Genomic DNA, 22,951 nt, shown 5'->3' with positions numbered 1-22,951 from the left:
GCAATATTACTCAAAAATTGTCACAAAGATAAGAAAGCACCAGTCACAACACATGGTTTACTTGCAGAATCAAAGCTATCATGTACAAATATTAGGAATAGTGATAAGAGAACACAGACAACCGGCTTTTTGTTGTTGTTATTACCATGAGAATATACCACAAGGAACATCTCCCTAGACATTTTGGGTGCTCATTCTTGGAGTTCAGTCTTACAGATAAGTCCAGCCTTATCTTCATACTACTCTAAGGGGAGGGGTGTGTGGAGGAGAGAAGGAAAACAGAAAAAGGCACAAAGACTAAACATCGATGCCATTAAACCGAACTGCGGCTACACTGGACAACTCGGTTTATCAAGGGGAATTCTAATGACAATATTCATTCCGAGAAGGTCATACACATCTTAGCTTAGTACAGCTGTCTGTTTTAACGTTTATATATATATATTTTAAATATGAAGCAGAAACGTAAGGGCTTGGGGGAGGGTAGCAGAAAAGAAGTGACACCAATTTTATTTTTATACATTCCCCTCCTCCAGGCAGGTCTGCAGAATCAGATCTCTTTTAAGTCAGGATCGGCTTTCATTCTCATCAAGGGGACCAGTTCATTAAACATGCACAGCCTGGAGTTTCCAGGATGGTTCTCCTCCCTCTCCTTAAATGTCGTGGACAAGAAAGGTGCCCACTTTGCTAGAAACTCTACGGCAATGTCCCGGGAGCCCTGAGGCTCTTCAGCCTCCTCCTGGAGACTTTAAAGGATGGCGCAGAAGAACTTCTTCTCCCGAAATGGATTTTCTGAGGCCGGGACAGGTGTCAGCAGGGGATCTTCCTTGGCATGAGCCTCACAGTAGGCCATCAAGTCCGCGGCTGCCTTGGAGACCTGGAGGGAAAAGAGAAATAACCAGAACTGTGGGGGCAGTTTGGTGCCGTCAAGGCCCAGCTCTGGGGTCTAATGGCTTGGCTCCAATCCTCACTCCACCACTAGTGTGAAAGCGAAGCAGACATTCAACCTCCATAGTAAGGGAGTCAACGATGTTGACTGCAAAGGATTACCACGAAGAGGTATTGGGGCTAGGGTTAGGTGAGATGGTCACTTAGGGCCCAAAAGTGGAGGAGGCACTCACTGTCCAGGTCATGCTGGTATCAACCCTGCACTGGTCCAGCCCTGAGAGGGCAAGTTGGCTTCAACTGTATACCCAAGATACCTCATTTGTGCCACTCTAGTCCCATCCCTGATTGCAAGGATTAAATAAATGAGATAATCCATACAAGTCATTTAGTAAGTGTTCCACACAAGCTAGCTCTTGTTATCTTTCTGTAGCTGTGATTCTCTGCTTCAGAAATGGTGCTGGAGAGGCTGTTGACGCCCCCTCTTCAACTGAACACACCAGGAGGCATACATGAGTATGTGTGAATCATCTGTACACACAAATAGAAGGTTACAGAGTGCAGGAGTATATATATACATATTGCAATATGACACCTATGATTTCAGCCAAGCCTTGTACCTTTGAGGGATGCTTCATTGGTAGACTGTCACTGATTTTGGTAATGCTATCCTTTCTCACACTTTCACAGCTTGTTGTCAGGAGTTGTCTGTAGTACCTTCCTTTGGCAGTGGCAAATTTTCACTACTTAAGGGGATGGATTTAATTTTGAGAAACATATCAGGTGACCAATCAGAAAAATGCCATGTGGGGTAAAGAGTCAATTTCTTTATGACATAATACACTTGCTCTGAACATCACTCCAAAAGACTTTTCCACATGAGAGTAACACCACTGTTCTTCTATAAGTGTCCCAAAGCTACTTCTGAAAGCATAATCCTCTGGAAGAATTAGGTAGATATATTATTGCTAAAAATATTCACTGCCCATCCCAAGGGGTGGGGTATACAAATCCCTACAATGACCTCAGTTGGCCATGTCACACATGACTTGCTCTAGCCAATGAGATGTGAGTAGAATTGCCATAGAAGGATTTGGGGCAGAAGCCTCAGGAGTCCATGTATAATTTGTCATATCCTTTTTCCTTTGCCACTTTGTCCAACTGAAATAGTTAACTAGGAAAGCCCTTCATTGATTCAGAGGTTTCAAGGAGTGGCATAGTGGCCACATCCTTGATTTTTGTTCCTTGCCTAGGACTAAGTTGATTGGACCTCTCATTGCTTAAAGGAAGGTCAGTTTTACCATTTCCTGGTTGAGCGTGAAAATCAGTTTCATCCTCTCATCCTATAAATCTTTAAAGTTTTGGATTTTCTGTTCCCATTTGCACAGAATGCACAAAGGCACTATTCCTGTTAGAAGGTGTTCAGATGCCAGAGTTCTTGATAAATGTGACATGGTAGGGGAGCAGCAGCAAATCGGTTTTTTTTTTTTTTTTTAAGATCTCATAGTGGCTCTATAATCATAATTTACCTTGTTCCTAACATTGGATTAAATCTTCTCTTTTGATCTGAGGTAGGACTGAGATGTATATCTTTGCTATTGTAAGCTCCAATGAATGGAGGCAGGGGACAATTTCTTATTACCATGGAATTAGCCTACCTCACTGATGCAAAGAGGCATAGATATTGTTATGGGTATTAGTTTCCTCTGGTTATCTGAACAGATCACCAAAACCTTAATGGCTTAAAACAACAAAACATTGATTCTCTCACAGTACTAGAAATTCAATGTTTGAAACCAAGGTGTCAGTAGAGCTGGTCCCTATAAGAGACTGCAGGAGAATCTGTTTCAGGCCTCTCTCCTAGCACCTGGTTGCCAGCAACTGTGCAAACCATTTGTAGCACTGTCACTCCAGTCTTTGTCTTGGTCTTCACATGGTATTTTCTCCTGGGCTCCTCTGTCTATACCTGTTTTTCTCGTCTGTGCAAATTTCCCATCTCACCAGTCATTGCATTAGGGTCCAACCTAATCCAGTGTGACCCTCTCTTAACTTGATTACATCTACAAATACCTTATTTTCAAATAATTTCACATTCTAAGATTCTGGGTGGGCCTGAATTTGAGGGGAAACTATTCAGTCTAGTATAGTATATTGGTGCAAAAATTATGCTTGTTCTTTAGGACATTGCAGCATTTAAAAAAAAGTTTATTGTATTTTGTTTTAGAAATTGAGTTAAATTTTCTCTTGTCTCTCACAACAATTCTGAAGGAATTATCTACCTTTTATAGATGAAAACTTGAGTTGTTCAATGGCATACAGCAAAGCACATGTCAGAAAAAGAACTTGAACCCTGATATTTTGCTTTAAGCCACAACTATCTGCATATAAACTACTGTACTGATATATGTAGACATCTCAAAAATGTGGATTGTTTCAAAGGCTAAAACTGAAATTCGTTTTGCACCTTTACAAAATGCTATCATAGCAAAATGAAAGGAAATAGTCTATTTTTGTGTTAGTTCCCCTGAATGAAAGCAAAGGTCAGACTTTCAGACTGAATCATGACCACTTTATTTCATGTCTTAGCAATACTCATTATTGTACCACGTAGCAGCTTAGCCGGTAAGCAGCAGAGACTGTAAAATAGTAATTTAGAAAACTCTCCTGCTAAGGAGAGATCCAGCATTGTCTATTCCTACTCATTTGTAGCACTCACATGCAAAGATGTGGTGTGAATTTTTGAAATCCCCTTTCATGACACAGAAAACACTATCCTATGCCAAATAAGTAATTTGAGTCTCTTCTATTTGAATTCTGAAGGGTTTCCTTCTCAAAGCATATTATGTGTTTTATCTTGTTTCTGTGACTAGATTTTGCAACCTCCTGTGGATGATGGTCCACAGGACCATTGTCAGAATGTCAGAATCCCAGTAGTAACTGGAATAATTATAATATCCGTAGCCCTTGCTATGTGTCAGAACTGTACAAACCACCTCACATACAATATCCAGTTTAATCTGCACAACAACATGAGTAAAATATGATCATCTTGAATATGTGAAGCTTAGGCTTTGTTAGATCAGTGTTTGCCCAGGTCTTGGCTCAGGAGAAGCCAGCTGTGAGTCTCAGTGTTCCTGACTTCATCTTTATGAACACTCCTCCTTTCTAACCTGGGGCTATCATCCTCACACTTTATCTTACAACAATTCACAGCAATATTTTCCCTAACAGATCTCTTGCTTTCTACCTATTCCTGCTAACATTTTGCACATAGTCATCTTTTATATTCCTAGGCCTTGTTCTTCCATTGGGATTTCCCCCCAAACTCTAGAAAACCTTTTCTGTCCTGTTGACTCTTCCTCCCCAAATACCTCAAATTTGGCCCCTCTCTATCATCTCTACTGAAACTCCCTAATTCAAGCCTTCATCTTCTTTCTCCATGATTACTGAAATAACCTCTTAAATAAAAAGTGATTAACCTGGGTTCCCCATGGGGTCCATGGGTAGAATTCTAGAAGAAACCACTGCAGTCAAGTAATAAAAGTTAATGAAACTAGCAAGTACCTATCTGAAACCACATTCCACTGATAAAATACTCTGAATACCCACTGGTTCTATATTAACACCAAAGTTTTGTTTCCTGAATTTAATTATAGAGAAATACCACAGAAATCCAAACTGTGTGACATTTTACAAAACAAATGGACTATAATCTTCAAAAATGTCAGAGTCATGACACTTCATTAAAGCCAAGGAAGTCTAAGGGACTGTCAGACAGGATAATTAAATGCAACACATAATTCTGAACTGATTCCTTTTGCTAACAGGGACAATACTGGGAAGATTTGCAATACTTAAACAGGGTCTCAGGATTAGAAGGTAGTAACGTATCAGTGTTAATTTTCTGATTCTAATGACTGCATTATGATTGTGTAGAAAAATGTTTTCACTTGTAGGGAAAGGCACATGAAAGTTTTTGGAGGTGATAAGGCATCTTTTCACATCTTCTCAAATGGTTCAGGGAAAAAGAAGTTCTTTGCCCTGTACTTGTGATTCTTCTGTAACTTAGATATTATTTCTAGAAAAAAACCCCACACTTTCCAAAAGAAAGGGCAAACAGAAATCAGAGACAGTGAATAGAGACAACTTTTTCACAGTTAGAAAGGCAAGCTGACAAATGCAATAGTGGATGGGAGGAAAAGTGGATAGGTCAAGACAAAAACTTTACTTAAGATGAAGCAATAATGCTATGTTTATATGCTGATGTCAATGAAGAAGTAGAGAACCAAAAACTGATGATGCAGGATGAGCAAGGGGTGGACTTGGAAGGCCGGCAAAGTTTTGGAGCAGTTTCTTTGGTTCAGGAGACCCAGGTTCTGATGCACAAAGGAAGGAATTAACTTTTGATCTTCCCAGATTGACAACTGTTGAAAACCAGTCATTCAGATATCTTTCCAAACTAGAAAGGACATCAGACCATGACTATGGGCTCTGAAAAAAATAAGAACCAACTCTAGGCAGACACCTTGTTAGTTCTGAAAAGTAGCTGTCAGTCAGGATAAAAACCGGACCTCCCCAAATTTAAATGGAATGTAAAGATATAGCTCCATTCATTACATCTGGGAATGGAGACACATTTTTAAAAGTGATGTCACAAAATGTGTGCAAGCCATCAAGCAAAGACATGAACACTGAGGAGTTTCCATAACCTGTGCACAGGGAATTTAGGTGTGTGAAAGGGTGCCAGTCGTAAAATCACCCTTTCAGTTGGGGTGCTTGTTCATGGAACCATCCAGGGTTGACTTGACTTTAAGTGTTGCTTAAAAGGACTTCAAAGATTACACTGGATGGAGGCTTGCAATGGAAATGCATAAAGAAAAAATATGTCATCTTTCTCCTGCTCTATACCCAAACCGTTGTCAACTCATCTCTTCTAACAACAGATATGTAACCCATATTCCCCACACCAAGAAATTCTCTGACATCACCCGAGCATCATGCACTTTAACTCAGTTCTGACACTATCTACCTGGGAACAGCATCAGATCCCCCAGGCTTAAAGTTCAGTTTCACATAGTTGCTCCCCTCTTCCCATTTCAGACACCCACTGCAAGCAGTAGGCCTCAGCATACCCACAACTTCTATCCCACTGGACTATAAATCAGAGGTTCCCATGATTCCCTCCTGAGGTTTGCTACAGTGGCTCACAGAACACAGGAAAAAAGAAAATTGTCGATTTATTACCAAAAATATTTTGAAGGATATAAATAGAATAATAGAAGGATAAGAGGAAGAGACATAGAGGACAAGGTTTGAAAGGGTCCCAAATGCAGTGGTTTCTGTCCCCATGGAGTTGGGATGCACCACCCTTCCAGCATGTGGATATATTCATTAATCTGGAAATTCTGCATCACATACTTTTTTTTTAATGGAGGCTTCATTATTTAGGCATGAAACATTACTAACTGTATTTCTAGCCCCTCTTCTCTCCATGGAGGATGTGGGGTGGGACTGAAAGTTCCCAACCTCTAATCATGGGCTGGTCCTTCTGCTAACTAACTCCCATGCAGGAGCTTATCATGAGTCACTTTATTGGAACAAAAGATGCTTTTATCACCTGGGAAAAGACGTGGGTCTTAGGAGCTCTGTGTTAGGAACCAGGGTCAAAAATCAAATATTAGAGCAAAAGATTTCCTAGAACCTCTAAAAGGATTTGGGGAGCTCTATGTTGGGAATCCGTGGAAGATCACACACACACACACACACACACACACACACATACAATTTCACAGCAAATTATTATCAACATCAAGCAGAAGAAATGTAGGTGAAAGCAGAAGAAGACAGCACAGAATTTTCAAACTAGGGGATGTTGGGCTAACATTTGACTAAGGATGTCTTTTACTTTAATCGAAATGCTGAACACATTTTAAAAAAGATTTAATAAGAAATATTAACACATCTAGGTTAAGCAGTAGTAAATGCAGAAGAAACCTCAAGATTCTTTAGTATATCTTGGAATTATACAGAAAAAATGAGAGGTGCTATGTAGAGCAAGATTCCTAACACAGAGAATGGAAATCAGTGAGTTGCCATGCTGCTTGCATCACCAAGATGCTTACATTACCATGATGGCTGCATCAAATGTTGTCTGCATCACCATGATGGCTGCATCACCATGATGCCTATATCTCTCTGACTACCTGCATCACCATGATGCCCGCATCATCACAATGGCTCATTACCATTATTTTTGTACTATGGTTGTTTGCAACACCATGATGCCTGCATCACTACATCACTCTGATGGCTGCATCACCACAATAGCTGCATCACTATGACCACCTGCATCATCATGATGGCTGCATCATTATGATGCTTGTAATCACCATGATTGCTGCATAATTGCTAGTGGTCAAAGGTGAGTCTAAATATTTCCACTCTGATTGTGAAGAGTGCCCAGGATCAAACTTTAATTGTGACACTAGAGAAAGTATAATTTTATGAGTAAATATTTACTATTTTTATTTGTAACATAATATGTGACTATTCTAAGATGTTGTCCCCTCCTTGCTCCCCTAAGGTGATACTAAACTGATGGCATATATCAATAGGATCCATGTAAAAAAGATAACAGAATAATTAATTGTCAAAACAAAAGTCCTCAAGAAAAGTACATCATATTCACATTATTCTATTGAATAAAAGAAGAAAGGCATTAATATTGTCATTTTAAAAGTTACAAGTTGGGCTGGGGATGTGGCTAAAGTGGTAGCGCGCTTGCCAGGCATGCGTGCGGCCCGGGTTCGATCCTCAGCACCACATACAAACAAAGATGTTGTGTCCGCCGAAAACTAAAAAAAAAAATAAACATTAAAATTCTCTCTCTCTCTCTCCCCCCCTCTCTCTAGAAAAAAAAATACAAGTTACTAGTTACATCCATCTTCCCTGAAAACTAGGATTTCCAGAAAAATTAATTTCCCAAGGATTTGAATTACCAAGGTTTTAAAGTATAAATTGAATAGCCCGTACCCAAAATCTTTGGGACCAAAAGTGTTTTGAATTTTTGATTTTTTGAATATCCATATATATACAATGAGATATTTTGAGTTGGGACCTAAGTCTAAACACAAAATTCATTTATGTTTCATACATAATTTATACACATAGTCTGAAGGTAATTATATACAATATTTTTAGTGAGCCTGTGGGTTTTGTTTGTTTTGAGCCTATGTTTTGACTAAGTCCTGTTATATGAAGTCAGGTGTGGAATTTTCCACTTGTGGTGTCATGTTGGTACTCAAAAAGCTTTTGGATTTTGGACCTTGAAGGTATAAATGTGCAACTTGTACTACTTCTATAGCTTTTAGGTACGATACAGAGGCTAAGTATGTACTTGGTGTTTAACAAATATATACTGGGTTGTTATAAATTATATCAACCCTCATGAAACTGAAGTTACATGCTGAATTATTAACTTATACCACAATTTAATTTAAAAGCATTTTGTTTCATTTTAAGGAAATTAAATGAATTAGTACAGGGTATTTTTGAACACATCCCTTTCCTCTGAAGTTCATTGGTATACTTGATTGATTTTTATCATCCTTGTAAATAGTCTCAATCCATCTAAAAAGGAATTATATCTTGTTCCTCCTAATAAAATTAACATAAGCATTTTAGGGAAGAGATGTTAAAACTTTCAACTCAAATGCTGGAAAAATGCTTACAAATTCCTGGATCTAGGATTTTTCACTCTCTATTATCAACCACAATATTATTTTATTTACTTTTGCTACTGGAAATTGATCCCAGGATTCCTCTACCACTGAGCTACAACCCCAGTCCTTTTAAAAATCATTTTTAGTTTGAGACAGGGTCTCACTAAGTTTTTGAGGGTCTTGGTAAATTGCTGAGGCTGACCTCAAAGTTGCAATCCTCCTGCTTCAGTGTCCTTGTCTCTGGAATTATAGATGTACATCACTGCACCCAGTCTAAGCATGATATTTAACTAGCTCATTACTTATTATTGTTTTCCCTTAAGTTCAGTTCCACTATATCATGAGTCAATCATCAGAAAGGTGATTTAATCATAAGAAATGTTCATATTGGGTCACTCATTTATATATGTTTATCCCTTATAAAAATTAGTCTGTTATTTTTATTTCAAATAATTTTAAAAACTAGGTACTTTTGATCAATGACATGAAACCTTTCTTTTAGATAATTAATTATACCCTTCTTTTTTTATATTACATTGAAGTTCTCTCCTATTATCACAGTTAGCTTGTTACATTCATGCTTGGAATTTCTAAATCCATAAATGAAATTGGAAATGTCATGAGGGAATATATGTTCCTGACATACATGATAATTATATATGTGAATCGTATGTACATATACATATATATGATACTTCTGATACACAAATTTTAAGCTCCCTACTGAAATGAAAGTACTTATTGAATGCCTGTGCTCCCCAGCATCATGAAGGATGGATGAAAAGTGGACAACATGGCCTTTGACTTTAAGGACTATGGTCATCTAGTTGGAAAAGTTTATTTGATGAAAGTGAAATTAATTAATAAATTTTTTTCAGAATTGAAAGAGGTTCATGAACAAGTGGAGACAGAGCTGACCTATCATTGAGGACTATTTGGATAGGTAAAATATAAGGGGAAGGGTTTTCCTGGTGAAGGACCCAGAATAATCAAAGAAGTAGGAATTTACATAGCACATTGTTTAAAGAGTAAGGGGAACCAGTTGAAAAGTCTACTGGAAATACATGGGGAGAAATGAGAAACACATTTGGAATTTTTATGCGGGGTCAAATAATGGTACACCCAACTGGTGTTAAGAAGTTATCATTTTCCCCATGTTCCCTGGCCTTGACTTTCTTCTTCTCTTACATCAATTTTTTTTTCTTTTCTTTTCCTTTTCTTTCTTTCTTTTTTTTGGGGGGGACTGAACTCAAGGTTGCTTTTCCACTGAGGTACATCCCTATCCCTTTTTTTATTTTTTATTTTGAGACACGTTTTCACTAAGTTGCTGAGGCTGGCCTTGAACTTGTGATCTTCCTCCTCAGCCTCCTGAGTTGCTGGGATTAGAGGTGTGTGCCACAGCCCCCAGCAAAGTATTTTTATTCATACTAACAGTGACCTCTGTCAGACATCCTCTTTCCAGCTTACAATAGTTCCTGGCTCCTTTCCTATCTATTTGGATAGGTTAATTCCTTGGAGCCATGGTTATATAATGTGGTTCTATTCTAATGCCAGTTGATTGAAACCACAGATGTCTCATTCTTGCTAGAACAGAGATGCTACTCTACAACTATGGAACTGAGACTGAAAGGAATTAATTGAATCAATCTGTCTCTTTCTTCATGGAGCTGGAACTGTGAGTGCTACCCTGGAGCTATGGGTGGCCATCTTGCATCTGCCACATCAACCAGGCAGCTGAGAAATCCATTCTTCCAAGGAAATACATAGATAGAAGACATAAAAACAGAGACATGTGACAGAGCTCTCACAGTTCCCAGTGGCCTTTCACTTCTCCCTTACCCAGCTATACTTCTGCTTTCAGATTGAGGCACCCCATGTCTTTTCTTGTTATTATGTGCCTGATGAGTCCTAATGCAATGATGAATGAAGACATTTGCTGAACCTTCCTCTCCCCTTTGGTACGCGTTCCCTTCACTAATGCTCTAAGGTCAAGCTCTCTTTCATTTTGTTGTTGCTCCAAGTTGGTGCATTTACATAAATCGAAGTGTCACAGTTCACAACCTGCCCCTCCCCATTTTTCTTTTATTTCTCTTTACTCTCTGTCCTTGAATGAAATGATAACAAAGAGAAAAGCTGGGAGGATAATTATGCCTGGGGCTTATAAACAGATAATGGTTTCATTAGCCCAAGTCTCCCAGGACCTCTGATGCAAAGGGATAGAAAACAAGAAAACTTGAAAAGCAGAAATGTTATTCAGATCTCACAGGGCTACTCTCTGCAGCCTGAGTTACTCTGGGGTCACCTGAGGGTCAAGACTACTCCCTGTTTAAGGGCCCCTTAGCAGCTCCAGTGTACTCCATCTCCTCTTATTAAGAGTCCTCCTCTTTGTCACCAAGCTGCAGTAGGTTCTGCCGGATGTACATACAAGTATTGCTGTCCTTTATAGCTCAAAGGGGTCATGACTCTAACTGAAAAAAATCACAAGTCTGGCACCTTCGGAGAGAAGTCCCTTCCTGCTGGCAGCATCATACACAGAAAATAGATGGAGAAGCTGAATGCTCAGAAGCCCCGATAACCAAGCCCCAAACCAGCTGATAACTGCTGTGTCAACCCAACTGTAGTTTTATCCAATAGCTAAACGAAAAGTTTTCTGTCACTTCACCACAGCATGCAGGCCTGGCTCTGAAGTGCAGAACAAATGCCAAAATAGAGGCTGCTCCTGCATTTCCAGCAAGGTAAAGTCGAATGATGTCAAGAAGGGCCAGAGATCTGAGTGCAGGTCACCTAGGAAGACAACCATTTGGTGCTCAGTTTAGAAGGTTAATGCTCGGTATATCGTTTAGTAGTGATTTATTTGTGTCTCTTTAAAGGACAATCAGGACATGGGGTTGGGTTCTTTCTGATGGTAATTGTGCTTCCAGGATATTTTATTTGTGTTGATAACAGATCTTGTTCATAATTTTTTTTAATATAAATCTTACTAGGCTATAGATATTTGAGGGAAAACAATCATTAAAAAACATTTTTTTTTTTTTTATGGGGCTGGGGATGGAACCCAGGGTCATGAGTGTATTAGGCAAGCACTCTACCATGAAGCTATACCCTCAACCCCAAGAATTGTGTTTTATCCATCTCCAGATCTCTGGAACCTAATAAGTACTAGCAATTTAGAAAACTCCCAATAAAATATTAGATAAATGAATGAATGAGCAATCAGCAAAACTTTATGAGGAAAGTCTAGGAAAGCGTTTTTTGTTTTGTTTTGTTTTTGGTACCCGGGATTGAACCCAGGGCACTCAACCAACTGAGCTTTATCCCCAGCCCCTTTTTCATATTTTTAATAGATACTGGGTCTCACTGAGTTACTTAGGGCCTCACTAAGTTGCTGTGGCTGGCTTTGGACTCACAATCCTCCTGCCTCAGCCTGCTGAGCTGCTGAGATTACAGGCATGTGCCACTGTGCTCAGCTCTAGGAAAGCTTCTTAAAGGACCTAAAGACTGGTCTGATTCTTCAAGGAGTCAATGCAGTTAAGCAGAAAGTTAGAAAGAATGTTCTAGACATTTGAAATTGCCATCAAGAAAATTCAAAGTGGCTTAATAAGACCTGTGGGTGACAGGAAGGGGATGAAGCTGAAGTGGTGACTGGGGACCAGAGGAACCTCATGACCCTGCTAAAGAATTTGAATTGTATCCTACCGGTGATGCGGAATCATGGTGAGATTTCCGGTGGGAAACGAACACAATGGGATTTTCTTTGGTAAAGTTTACTTTGGTGACAATGTGACAGGTAATTGATAGCAATGGAGGTGGGTTGAGATGGGATTGCAGAGATCCGGTAGGAGCCCCTTGCAGTCAGTCACTCAGGAGAGGGATGATGAAGGTCTGACCTATCACTAAAAATGTCTGTTTCAGTTCTTCTCCCACTCCTGTCAGTTTCCACCACCCGTCAGTACACCACGTCCTCCTTCAGGAACAGTGCCTGGGGATGCTGAGCAGAAACCGCAAATGCCAACCACAGTAGAGCTTCATGAACTTTTATCTTCCCTGGGCAGCCCAAAAGGCAAAGTGGCATTTTCCAGAATGCCTGCAGGCAGAACCCTTCTTCCACTAAAATAACCAAATGTCCTTTTCTGATCCCACCGTCCTTGAGCCACCTTGCTTCTCTCAGCAGTTGGTATGCCCAACTTGTCACTTTGTACTTTTCCAGAAAGAGAACAGAAAAGAAGAGGCCAGGAAGGAGGAACAGCAGAAAATGGCAAAGGAGCGAGGCAGAGGAAGGGACCTTTTATTGACCTCATTCATGGATCAAGAAGAATTAAAGCAGTCGAAAGAAGAGCAGGCACTGATTAAATCTTATGACCCGTTACCCCTAGTCAAATTTTACAAAGGAGGTTTAGGACACATGAGAAAACATCCCTGGATATTTGCTCAGCTAACTTATGGAGAAAGATGAGCTTTCCCTTCACTCTCCAAGACATATCTGATGGGATCCAGAAGGACCAAAGCCCTTCCCCTGGGACAGCAATTTTCACACTTTGCTATACATGATTGTTTTGATTAATAAATCAAAAACATGAAAAAATACTGATGCCTGGACCATACCCAGGAGATTCCAATTGGTTTAGGTATGGTATTGGAATTGGTCCTTTTGTATAACCGTCTGGGTAATGTGAATATACAGATGGGCTGAGAACCACTGGCTTTCAACCAGAGTCAGCAAACTGTTTCTGTAATAGGCCAGAGGGTAAATATCTTAGGTTTGGAAAGTAGGATGAATGCTCCAGTTTAAAAAGGCATTTAGAAGAGTATTTTTTTTCTTTGTTTTTTTGTTAGTACAATAAGATACATTTCTGTGTTCTATTTTATAGAATATTTCTGGGGAAGTAGAGTTGTGATGATTGACACAAATCCTTCTGATTATCCTCCTCTAGCTGTCTATTCACAATAGATAGCTGTGGGGCCACCTTCACATTCAAAATCTGGCAACAAAGGTTTTGGATTTGAAGTCTTGCTTTCAAATATCAGCCCTGATATATGGCAAAGCTGTCAGGTTGGATTTCAGGAGTCAGAGAAAGAAAAAGAAGTAGACTATTAACTTTCATTAAAACTCTTTATGTTGGCTGGGCATGGTGGTGCACACCTGCCATCCCGGCAACTCAGGCAGGAGAACAGCAAGTTCAAGGCCAGCCTTGACAACGTAGACCCTGTCTCCAAACAAAGAATTAAAGGACTGAGGATGGAGCTCAGTGGGAGAGAATCTCTGGTTTCCATCTCCAGTACTAACCCCCCACCATACACATCAACCCACCAAACAAACCAAAAAAACTCATAACTCTGTTGTTTTATTCCTAGGGAGATCAAGTTTCACCTTTGTATGTTAAAGGAAAAATATCCAAGAGGGTATAAGGAAGAAAAAATGAACCAACAATGGTGAATAGAAGGGTTAAAAGAAAGAGTCTTAGAACCTGAGTAAGGACAGAAAAGTAAGAACCCAAATGAGAAGAGGACCTCTATAAAGTCAGGGAGGTGAACCGGTGGACCAACCTACCACATATTCTATTTTCCTAGCTGGAATTCAGCCATGAGCCTGTGTTTTACTTTTTGCTCTGTTTTAGTGTTGTTTTGTTTTTAATTTGACACGAAGAACCAGCTTTATTTTTTTTTATGCTATGATTTTACACTAGAGAAATCTAGAGAAGGCAAAGACACATTAGAAAAAGGACCATTTGCCCAATCATTAAGTTTCTGTACTATCATTTCTGCTCTCATCCCTCTCTATGGAAGAGTAGTCAAATGACAGATGGCTGCAAACTGTGCTCCTTGTCGTCAGGCAGATGAACTGTGGGGGTTAAGTGGTCCTCACCTTTATCCTGTCGATGTTGGCTTCCATCTTGAGCTGTTCAACCAGCTTCCTGGCTTGTGCTATGCTCGCGGTGTTGTTGCTGGCCATCGGAGTGCTGGATGGGCTGTTCAGGCAGTCTAGAAGAAAACACAAAGAGGAAGACTGTCAGAGAAGGAGCCACCAGATGGGCAAGTTCTTTGCAACCAGGGGATCCTAAAACTGTGGTTATAGCCAGGTCCAGCTCCTCCAGCTCTCCGCATTCCTGTTAGTACTACACCTGATTGGCAGGTAGACCAGAAGATGAGGTTTCATTTTGCAATGCTTCACCCGCTTAACACACACACTGCCACTTCTTGGAGGGTGATGGTGGGGGAGAATGTTCATCAAATTAACTTGAATAAGATGATCTTCCTCAATAAGAAAACAATTGTGGCTCAGTGGTAGAGCTTGCTTAGCACATGCAAGGCCCTGGGTTCCATCCTTAGCACCACATAAAAATAAATTTAAAAAAAAAAGGTATTGTGCCCAACAACAAATAAAAAATAAATATTTTTTTTAAAAAAGAAAAGAACAAGATACTCAAATTATCTTGATTTATAATATAAGTTCCAAATGATAAGATGATGGTGTGCATTATTACTGTGGTGGTTGCTGTAGTCTATTGAATCCTAATATTGTTAGATTCTGAGTTAAGTGTGCTCAGAGGATGAGGAGGGGAAGATGAGCAGAGGGATGGTGGGTAAATTCTATGTTCCTTTAGGACTCAAGACACTGTTTTCAATGTTCTCCAAATGGCCTCAAAACCCACCCTGCTGGTCAAGGGTGACACCTCAATCTATTTGTGGCAGCGGCACTGCAGCAAGAGGGCTGGCTTCTCAGTGTCACCTCACCCAGCATTGTTGTAAATCGCCATTCCTCCCTATTCTGTGTGAAATACAGCTCGATTCACAACTACTTGCTTCTCTCACCATTCTTTAGGAGTACACCTATAATGTCAGGGCAGAGGGACCGCCATCTTTAAATTGTTCAATACATCAATTAGCCTATCATTGTTTCTTCTAAATTAAGTACAAAAGACTTGCTTCTTTTATAAACATGGAATGGAGCACACAGGTTTTGAGAGTGGAGTTCTGCCATCTGTGTAGATCATGAGAAGACGTCTTTGCTCTAGCTGTGTAGACCTCCTCCTCTGGTGTGCCTGCACCCACTTCAAGCCCTACCCATTGTCATTTGTCTTCTAAATCCTTTATAGACACATCGCCTCCCTTTATTCCTGTTGTTCATCTTAAAAATTTCCTGTTTTCTTTTCAGTGCTCATTTTCCTCATGTTCTGATTGGGTCTTGCTCCATGTCAAGGTGCCCTATGCTATTTCAGGACCAACTTGTGAATATAACTCTTGAGGTCACTGATGCCCAATATTGAAGAAGTATCAGAGAGCTTCAATTTATCTAGAAGTGCATGACCCAAGAAATGAGAAAAGTTAAACACTGCTTCAGTCAACACTAGGAAAATCTTGTTCCGAAGACATTATATTAAAAGCCTTGACCTTTGCTAACTTTGGGAAATCTTTTTATTTAAGGATGGAGCAGGATGAGGTTACCCATCTCAAGAAGGAAAGAAGACACATAGAAAACTTAGGGAAGGAAGAATAATCCCAGTAAGTTTCATACATAGTTTTACCTCCCCCACTAAAACCAAAAAAAAAAAAAAATTTTGTTTTAATTACAAAAAAGTGCAAAAGTCAAAAAAATACTTCCTTTGGCACTTATTTCTTGATATATAATTCTTCAAGACAAAAGAAGAAATTATATATAATTTTCTGTAAACACACATGTATCTTTATAGAGAATGTTACTTTGTAATGAATACTGCAAAATAAGCCACCCAACAGCATTTGCAGTATAAATTAGAGGATAATTAACTGTTCCTGTGACTCATTTTCAAAGAGTTTGGAGACAAAACAAATGAGAGGGAAGATGGATGCGAGTTTTGAAGCCACAAAGATCCCCAAACTCTACTTTCGTACATTTGGAGATCAAGGGAGGGAAAAACACACGTTAAAACAACAACCACAACAAAAACTTTGATTTTATCAGCATGGTTAGGAACCCAGTTACCTCAGCCTTACAGCTAATGATATTCCCACAGTCAAATCAACATCTAACAGTCCATCAAACCATCAAAGCATGGAAATGGAGTCGTGACTTACTCTGTAGAGGAGCCTAACCCTTCCATTCATCCAGAGTTGGTATCTGGATAATATAACCCCTGGACAGAGTTGTGTGAAGCTAAAGTTTTTGACAAACTAGTATTCATTCATCACATGGATGCAGATAATCACAACATTTTGAACCTGTGGAATACTTGGGAGTCTATCCAGATACTCTTCAGCCCTTGGATCTAAACCAGATCATACAGTAACTTGTAGCAGAGACCACAATTTGCCTCCCACTATCCCTTCCTCTTATTAATAATGGCCTTAAAAAAAAAAACCAAAACCAGAGATCATAAGAACCCTGAATCTTAACAGGGTATAGTTTGCTGAAAGACATTCTCCAGCTTCCTTTGCAAGTAGATGTTGTTATCTGATTAAATTTTGCCCAGTGTGATTTAAGCAGAAGCATCCTTGAAGGGGTTGGGGTTGTAGCTCAGTGGTAGAGAGCTTGCCTAGGCCATAGGAGCCACTGGGTACGATCCTTAGCACCACATAAAAATAAATAAATAAAATAAAGGTGTTGTGTCCATCTGTCCATCATATATATATGACGTGCCCTTGAAGGAAGGAGTTAACCCCCTGTGTCTCCTGCCTTCTGCTGCTGACCATCTTGAACACTCTAGGATAAGCAGGAAGGATCTGAGTCTTTAATGACTATGTGGAGACACCAGGCCAGCCGTGCACTGGCCCACTTTGACACGAGAGAGGAATAAGTGCCTATTTTGCATACACCACCATTAGTAAGAGGTTTTCTGTCACTGGCCAACAGATATGCTATTAACTGATTAAAATGCTCCATTATTTCCATTAATGCATCTAGGAAAGTTGGTGTCCTAATGCCTGGAAAAAGCTGTGAGTGTCCTGAGGAGATTGAGATGGAGAGTGTGTGTTAGTTCTGATGCTATTGTAGCAGACCATTACACATTTAGTGACTTAAACATTAGAGATCAGAACACTAAAACGGGTACCCTAAGGCTAAAATCCAGGTGTGAGCAGGGCTGTGTTCCCTCTGGGGGTGAATTCATTTCTTCAGAGAGAATCTGCTTCCTTTCTTTCTCTAGATTCTAGAAGCTACCAGCATTCCTTGGCACTTGACCCCTTCCTTTCCAAAGCTTCTTCAAAGCTGGCAAAAGTGAGTTGAGCTTTTACATCACATCACTCCGCTGAAGTCACATCTCCCTCTGACTCCTGTTCTTGTCTCTCTTTTAGGTCAGCTGATTAGCAACCTTAATTCCATCTGCAAACTGAATCCCCCCCCCCTTTCCAGGAATTGGGACATGACCAACTTTGAAGTGGGAAAGCCATTCTGCCTGCCATGAAAGGAGACCTTGGCAGGAGTAGGGAAGGGAAGTAGGAAGGAGGGGAGTCGAGGTGGGGATAGAAGGAAGGGGCAGGTGTTTAAAAATGCTGGAGAGGGAACACATTTGAAACCTAAATAGACTTAAAAGTTAAACACAGGCTTTGGGTTTCTAGTTTTAGGCAGCTACATCCTCTAGGTTCTTGTTTTACCATATGACCCAGACAAAGGCCCGTGCCAACTCTGGAATCACTTAGTACATTTCCCCCTCTTCACATTCAGCTGCATTTCCACAAAAGCAAGGGGAAAAATCCCCCTCCTGAAGAGCCGGGAAGAACTCTAGAGTTCTAGACCAGTGTCCTAAAGAAGTACTTGATTTCTTAAAAACTAACATGGCATTTGGTAAGGAGTAAGAATCATGTAGCAAGGACCCTGGATCCACTTAGGCTTAGAGTCACTTGGGTGGGGGGATCTTCACCAAATGGAAGGTAAAAAGAGGCGCTTCATGCTAAAAACAGAGGGTGGGATCCAAAGATGAAGGAGCAGGACTGGAGGGAAGGAAATGCTGTCCAGAGCTGGGGTGGGAGGAGAGAGGAGCTGGAAACACTGGCGCAGAGCTGGGGGCTGGCAGTGGATCCGAGGCTCCAGCTCCCTTCTCTCACACCATACATGTTTTGGGTGCTTCACTCTCCCCACCTCAGTAGTTTTTCTTTTTGTGATCCAGTCTCTTCTTTCTCTTTGAAACTGGTCATAATATAGAATGGACATCTGTACATTCATTGGAATTCACTGCATTCCCTTCCATGTTCTGAATGCTTTCTCTTTCTTCTCTTTTTTCCCCCTATATCAAACAACATCAAATATTAGTAGTTAATCATTTTGATTGACTCTGATCTATCCTGGTGTGGGTCCCCAACTGCGCCTCACAACATTCAAACTCAGAATACTATGTTGCCAGATCTTCAAAGAACCAGGTCATCATTTTCTGAAGTTCATTTCCTTGGAAGCTCTTCACTCATGTTGTGAGTTAGGCAAAATCTGAAGGTCTTAAAAGGAAAAGTTACACCCCAAAATGTCAAACCCCACAGTGTCCTAAAAGCAAGTGCCTTTGTAAATGTTATGAAAGGCAACATATATGTAGCCATGCTTTCCAGCTATATCCTGAAACACCATGTGATATGTCTCTATTTCTGGCTTATGTGGATTTATTCAAACCCTGTAGAACCAAGTGCTGCAAAACAACAACAAAAAGAAAAAAAAAAGCCCTAAAATTTAGACAAACAAACAAAATTATGTGAGAGGAGGAGGAGAAAAGTCACTTTATATATTTAACTGTGGTAAGTAAAGTAAGTAAAAGTTAGCTGTCTTTTAAGCTTGAGTTATTTGGGCAGTATACCTCAAACACATACTATTTTTCTCTCCCTTACTCTCTTCTTCCTCCATCCCTCCCTTCAACCCTTCCTCCTTCCTCTAAAAGGAGACCTCTACGTTACTGATTCTCTGAAGTACTGATTCTTTTTCCCCCTACTTTTTTCCTGTGGTAAATACAGAGCAAATGAATTATGATCATAATTTCCAAGAATGTAGTTCAGTGGTATTCAGTACATTTAATTTGTTGTACATCTAGCATCTAACTCCAGAACTTTTTATCTTGCAAAACTGAAACTCTATTAAACAATATTTTCCCATTCTCCCTCCCCTGAGCCTTTGACAACCACTATTCCACTGTTTGTCTCTGATTCTGAACTACTTTTAGGTGCTTCATACAAGCAAAATCATATACCATTTGTCTTTTTGTGACTGGCTTATTTAATTTAGCATAATATCTTCAAGGTTCAGCCATGTGGTAACATGTCAGAATATTCTTCCTTTTTAAGGTTGAATAGTATTCCATTATATGTATATATTATATTTTATCTATCAATCTATTTTTGAGGGGGCATGTTGGAGATTGAACTGAGGGGCCCTCGACCACTGAGCCACATCCCCAGCCCTATCTTGGATTTTATTTAGAGACAGGGTCTCACCGAGTTGCTTAGCACTTCACTTTTGCTGACTTGCTTTGAACTTTCAATCATCCTGCCTTAGCATTCTGAGCTGCTAGGATTACAGGTGTGTGGCACTGGGCCCAGCTCCTTCAATCTATTGATGAACACATTTGTAGCTTCCACATTTTAGCTACCATGAAAATGCTGCTATGAACATTGGTGTACAAACATCTTTTTTAGACCTGGCTTTTAATTCTTTTGAGTATGTATCCAAAAGTGGAATTGGTGGCTCATATGGTTAACCTCTATTTAATTTTTTTGACGAATCACCATACTATTTTCCACTATGGGTTCCAATTTTTCTACATCTTTCCAACACTTGCTATTTTCTGGCATTTTGTTTGTTTTGTTTGTTATCCTAGTGGGTATTATGTGTCATTTTAATTTGAATTTCCCTAATGATTAGTGATGTTGAATGTCTTTTTAAAATGCTTATTTGTTATTCATATATCATCTTTGGTGAAATGTCTTCAAATCCATTTTCTATTCTTGTCTTTTTCCTTTTTTCTTTTTCTTTCTTTCTTTTTTCTTTTCTTTTTTTTTTTTTTTTTGTACCAGGGATTGAAGCCAGGGAATATAACCCTGAGCCACACCCCCAGATGGCTTTATATTTTATTTTGAGACAGGATCTTGCTAAGTTGCTTAGGGCCTCACTAAATTGCTAAGGCTGGCTACGAAACTGCATTGTTCCTGCCTCAGCTTTCAAAGCTGCTGGGTTATAGGCATGCACAACCAATGCTCCATTTTCCATTTTTGAACTGGGTTTTTATTGCTGGTTTTGTTGTTGTTGTTGTTGTTCTCTTTAGATATACATGACAGTAGAGTATATTTTGATATATTATACATACATGGAGTATAACTTATTCTAATTAGGATCCCATTCTTGTCGTTGTACATAATGTGGAATTTCACTGGGTGTGTATTCATATATAACATAGGAAAGTTATGTCCAATTCATCCTACTGTCTTTCCTATTCCCATCTTCCCTCCCTTCCCTTCCTTCCTCTTTGTCTAATCCAATGAACTTCTATTCTTCCCTCCCACTCCCCTTATAGTATGTTAGCATCCATATATCAGAAAGAACCATTCAGCCTTTGGTTTTGGGGGGATTGGCTTATTTTCACTTAGCATAATAGTCTCCAGTTTCAACCATTTACCTGCAAATGTCAAAATTCCATTCTTATTTATGGCAGAGTAATATTCCAATGTGTATATATACTAAAAGCAGTCAAGAAATTCATTTGGAAAAATAAGAGGCCTAGAATAACCAAAGCAATCCTTAGTGAGAAAAGTGAAGTAGGAGGCATCAGAATACCAGACTTTGAATCATACTACAGGATAAATAAAAATGACATGGTATTGGCACCAAAACAGACATGAATACCAATGAAATAGAATAGAAGATACAGAGACAAACCCACATAAATATAATTAAACCCATATCTCTCACCCTGCACAAAACTCAACTCAAAGTGGATCAAGGATCTAGGCATTATACCAGAGACCCTGCACCTACTAGAAGAAAAAGTAGGCTCAAATTTCTGTCATGTCGGCTTAGGAAGTGAATTCCTCAACAAGACTCCTAAAGCACAAGAAATAAAATCAAGAATCAATAAATGGGATGGTATCAGACTAAAGAGCTTCTTCACAGCAAAAGGAAACAATCAGAAACCTGAAGAGAGAACCTACAGAATGGGAGAAAAATCTTTGCCCCACCAGCACCTCAGCTACAGCATTAATCTCCAGGATATAATAAGAACTCAAAAAAATTAACACCAAAAACCCACAAATAACCCAATCAATAAATGGGCAAAGGAACTGAACAGGCACTTCATAGAAGAAGAAATATAAATGGTCAACAAATATATGAAAGAATGTTCAACATATCTAGCAATTAGAGAAATACAAATTTAAATTACACTGAATCAGAAAGGCAATTATCAAGAATACAAGTATCAAAAAATGTTGCAAGGATGTGGGGAAAGGTTCCCTCATACACTGCTGTTTTTGAGGCGTGGGTGCTTATATATCCAGGATGTTAACCTCTTATCAAGTAAATGGTTTGCAGATATTTCCCCCCATTATATGGGCTGCCTTTTCACTCTTCATGCTGTCCTCTGATGCACAGCAGTTTTAAATGATTGTGAATTCCAGTCTGTCTATTTGGTGTTTCTTCCTGTGTCTTTGGTGTCATATACAAGAAATTTTTGCCGAATCTGATGATGTGAAGCTTTTGTCCTAATTTTCTTCTAAGAGGTTTATAGCTTATAGCTCTAACGTTTAGATTTTTGATCCTACTGTGTGTGTGAGAGGGCAGTGCCGGGGATTGAACAGGCTAACCATGAGCTCCACCACAGAGTCTCACTGAGAGTTTCAACAGGAAAACACAGAGATATTCTTTGCCAATGTTCCTGTTTCATTTTACATGTAACCCAAGTTGGGCAGAACTTGTTTAAGAGGAAAGGAAATGATTTGAATATACTGATCATTGAAATAGCTCTAAAAGTAAAACTTTGCTGAAAAGCTCATTTAGACAAAGCTTCAGAACACATATGTCTCTTCAAATGACAAAAATGCTTTTAGTTAAAAAGACAGGTGATTCAATTCTCCATACTGCCTCCATTACCCCATCAGCCTAGCCTTTGATGATACACTGGTTAGTGATTAGTTGAAGTTTGGCAAAGCCCAGCCTGGCCCTGAAAAGATTGTTCCAGAGATGTTCCCAGTGGTGGACTTCACCTCTCTAAGAGCAGCAGAGGAAACAGAGCCAGATTTAGGTTCTTTTGGATAAATGAGATTTCAGAAGCCACTTCTGAGAATGCAGAACATTTGAGGGCATCTGCTGGGGTGATGACCCAAGTTTGGATAGTGCTAGTGCGACTTTCTTTGGCCTAGCAAGCCATCCTGAGCATCGCAGTGGGGTAGTAGCTGCCAAGGGCTAG

General features: G+C 39.6%; 1 protein-coding gene across 1 annotated transcript in view; it reads right to left on the bottom strand.

Annotated features, from left to right (window-relative positions):
* Positions 1 to 331: 331 nt before the first annotated feature.
* Gng2 (G protein subunit gamma 2) overlaps positions 332 to 22,951 on the bottom strand; it is a 103,655-nt gene continuing 81,035 nt past the window's right edge. Inside the window, exons 3-4 of the mRNA XM_076850284.1 lie at positions 14,470 to 14,585; positions 332 to 877 (exon numbers count right to left, since the gene is read on the bottom strand). Coding sequence (XP_076706399.1) covers positions 749 to 877; positions 14,470 to 14,556 — 216 coding nt within the window. The 5' untranslated portion in view covers positions 14,557 to 14,585 and the 3' untranslated portion in view covers positions 332 to 748. The remainder of the gene's footprint in view (positions 878 to 14,469; positions 14,586 to 22,951) is intronic.

This window comes from Callospermophilus lateralis, chromosome 3 (assembly GCF_048772815.1).
Source record: "Callospermophilus lateralis isolate mCalLat2 chromosome 3, mCalLat2.hap1, whole genome shotgun sequence".
Lineage (NCBI taxonomy): Eukaryota > Metazoa > Chordata > Mammalia > Rodentia > Sciuridae > Callospermophilus > Callospermophilus lateralis.
The sequence above is the reverse complement of the archived record's forward strand: the minus strand, read 5'-3'. Positions and strand labels throughout refer to the sequence as shown.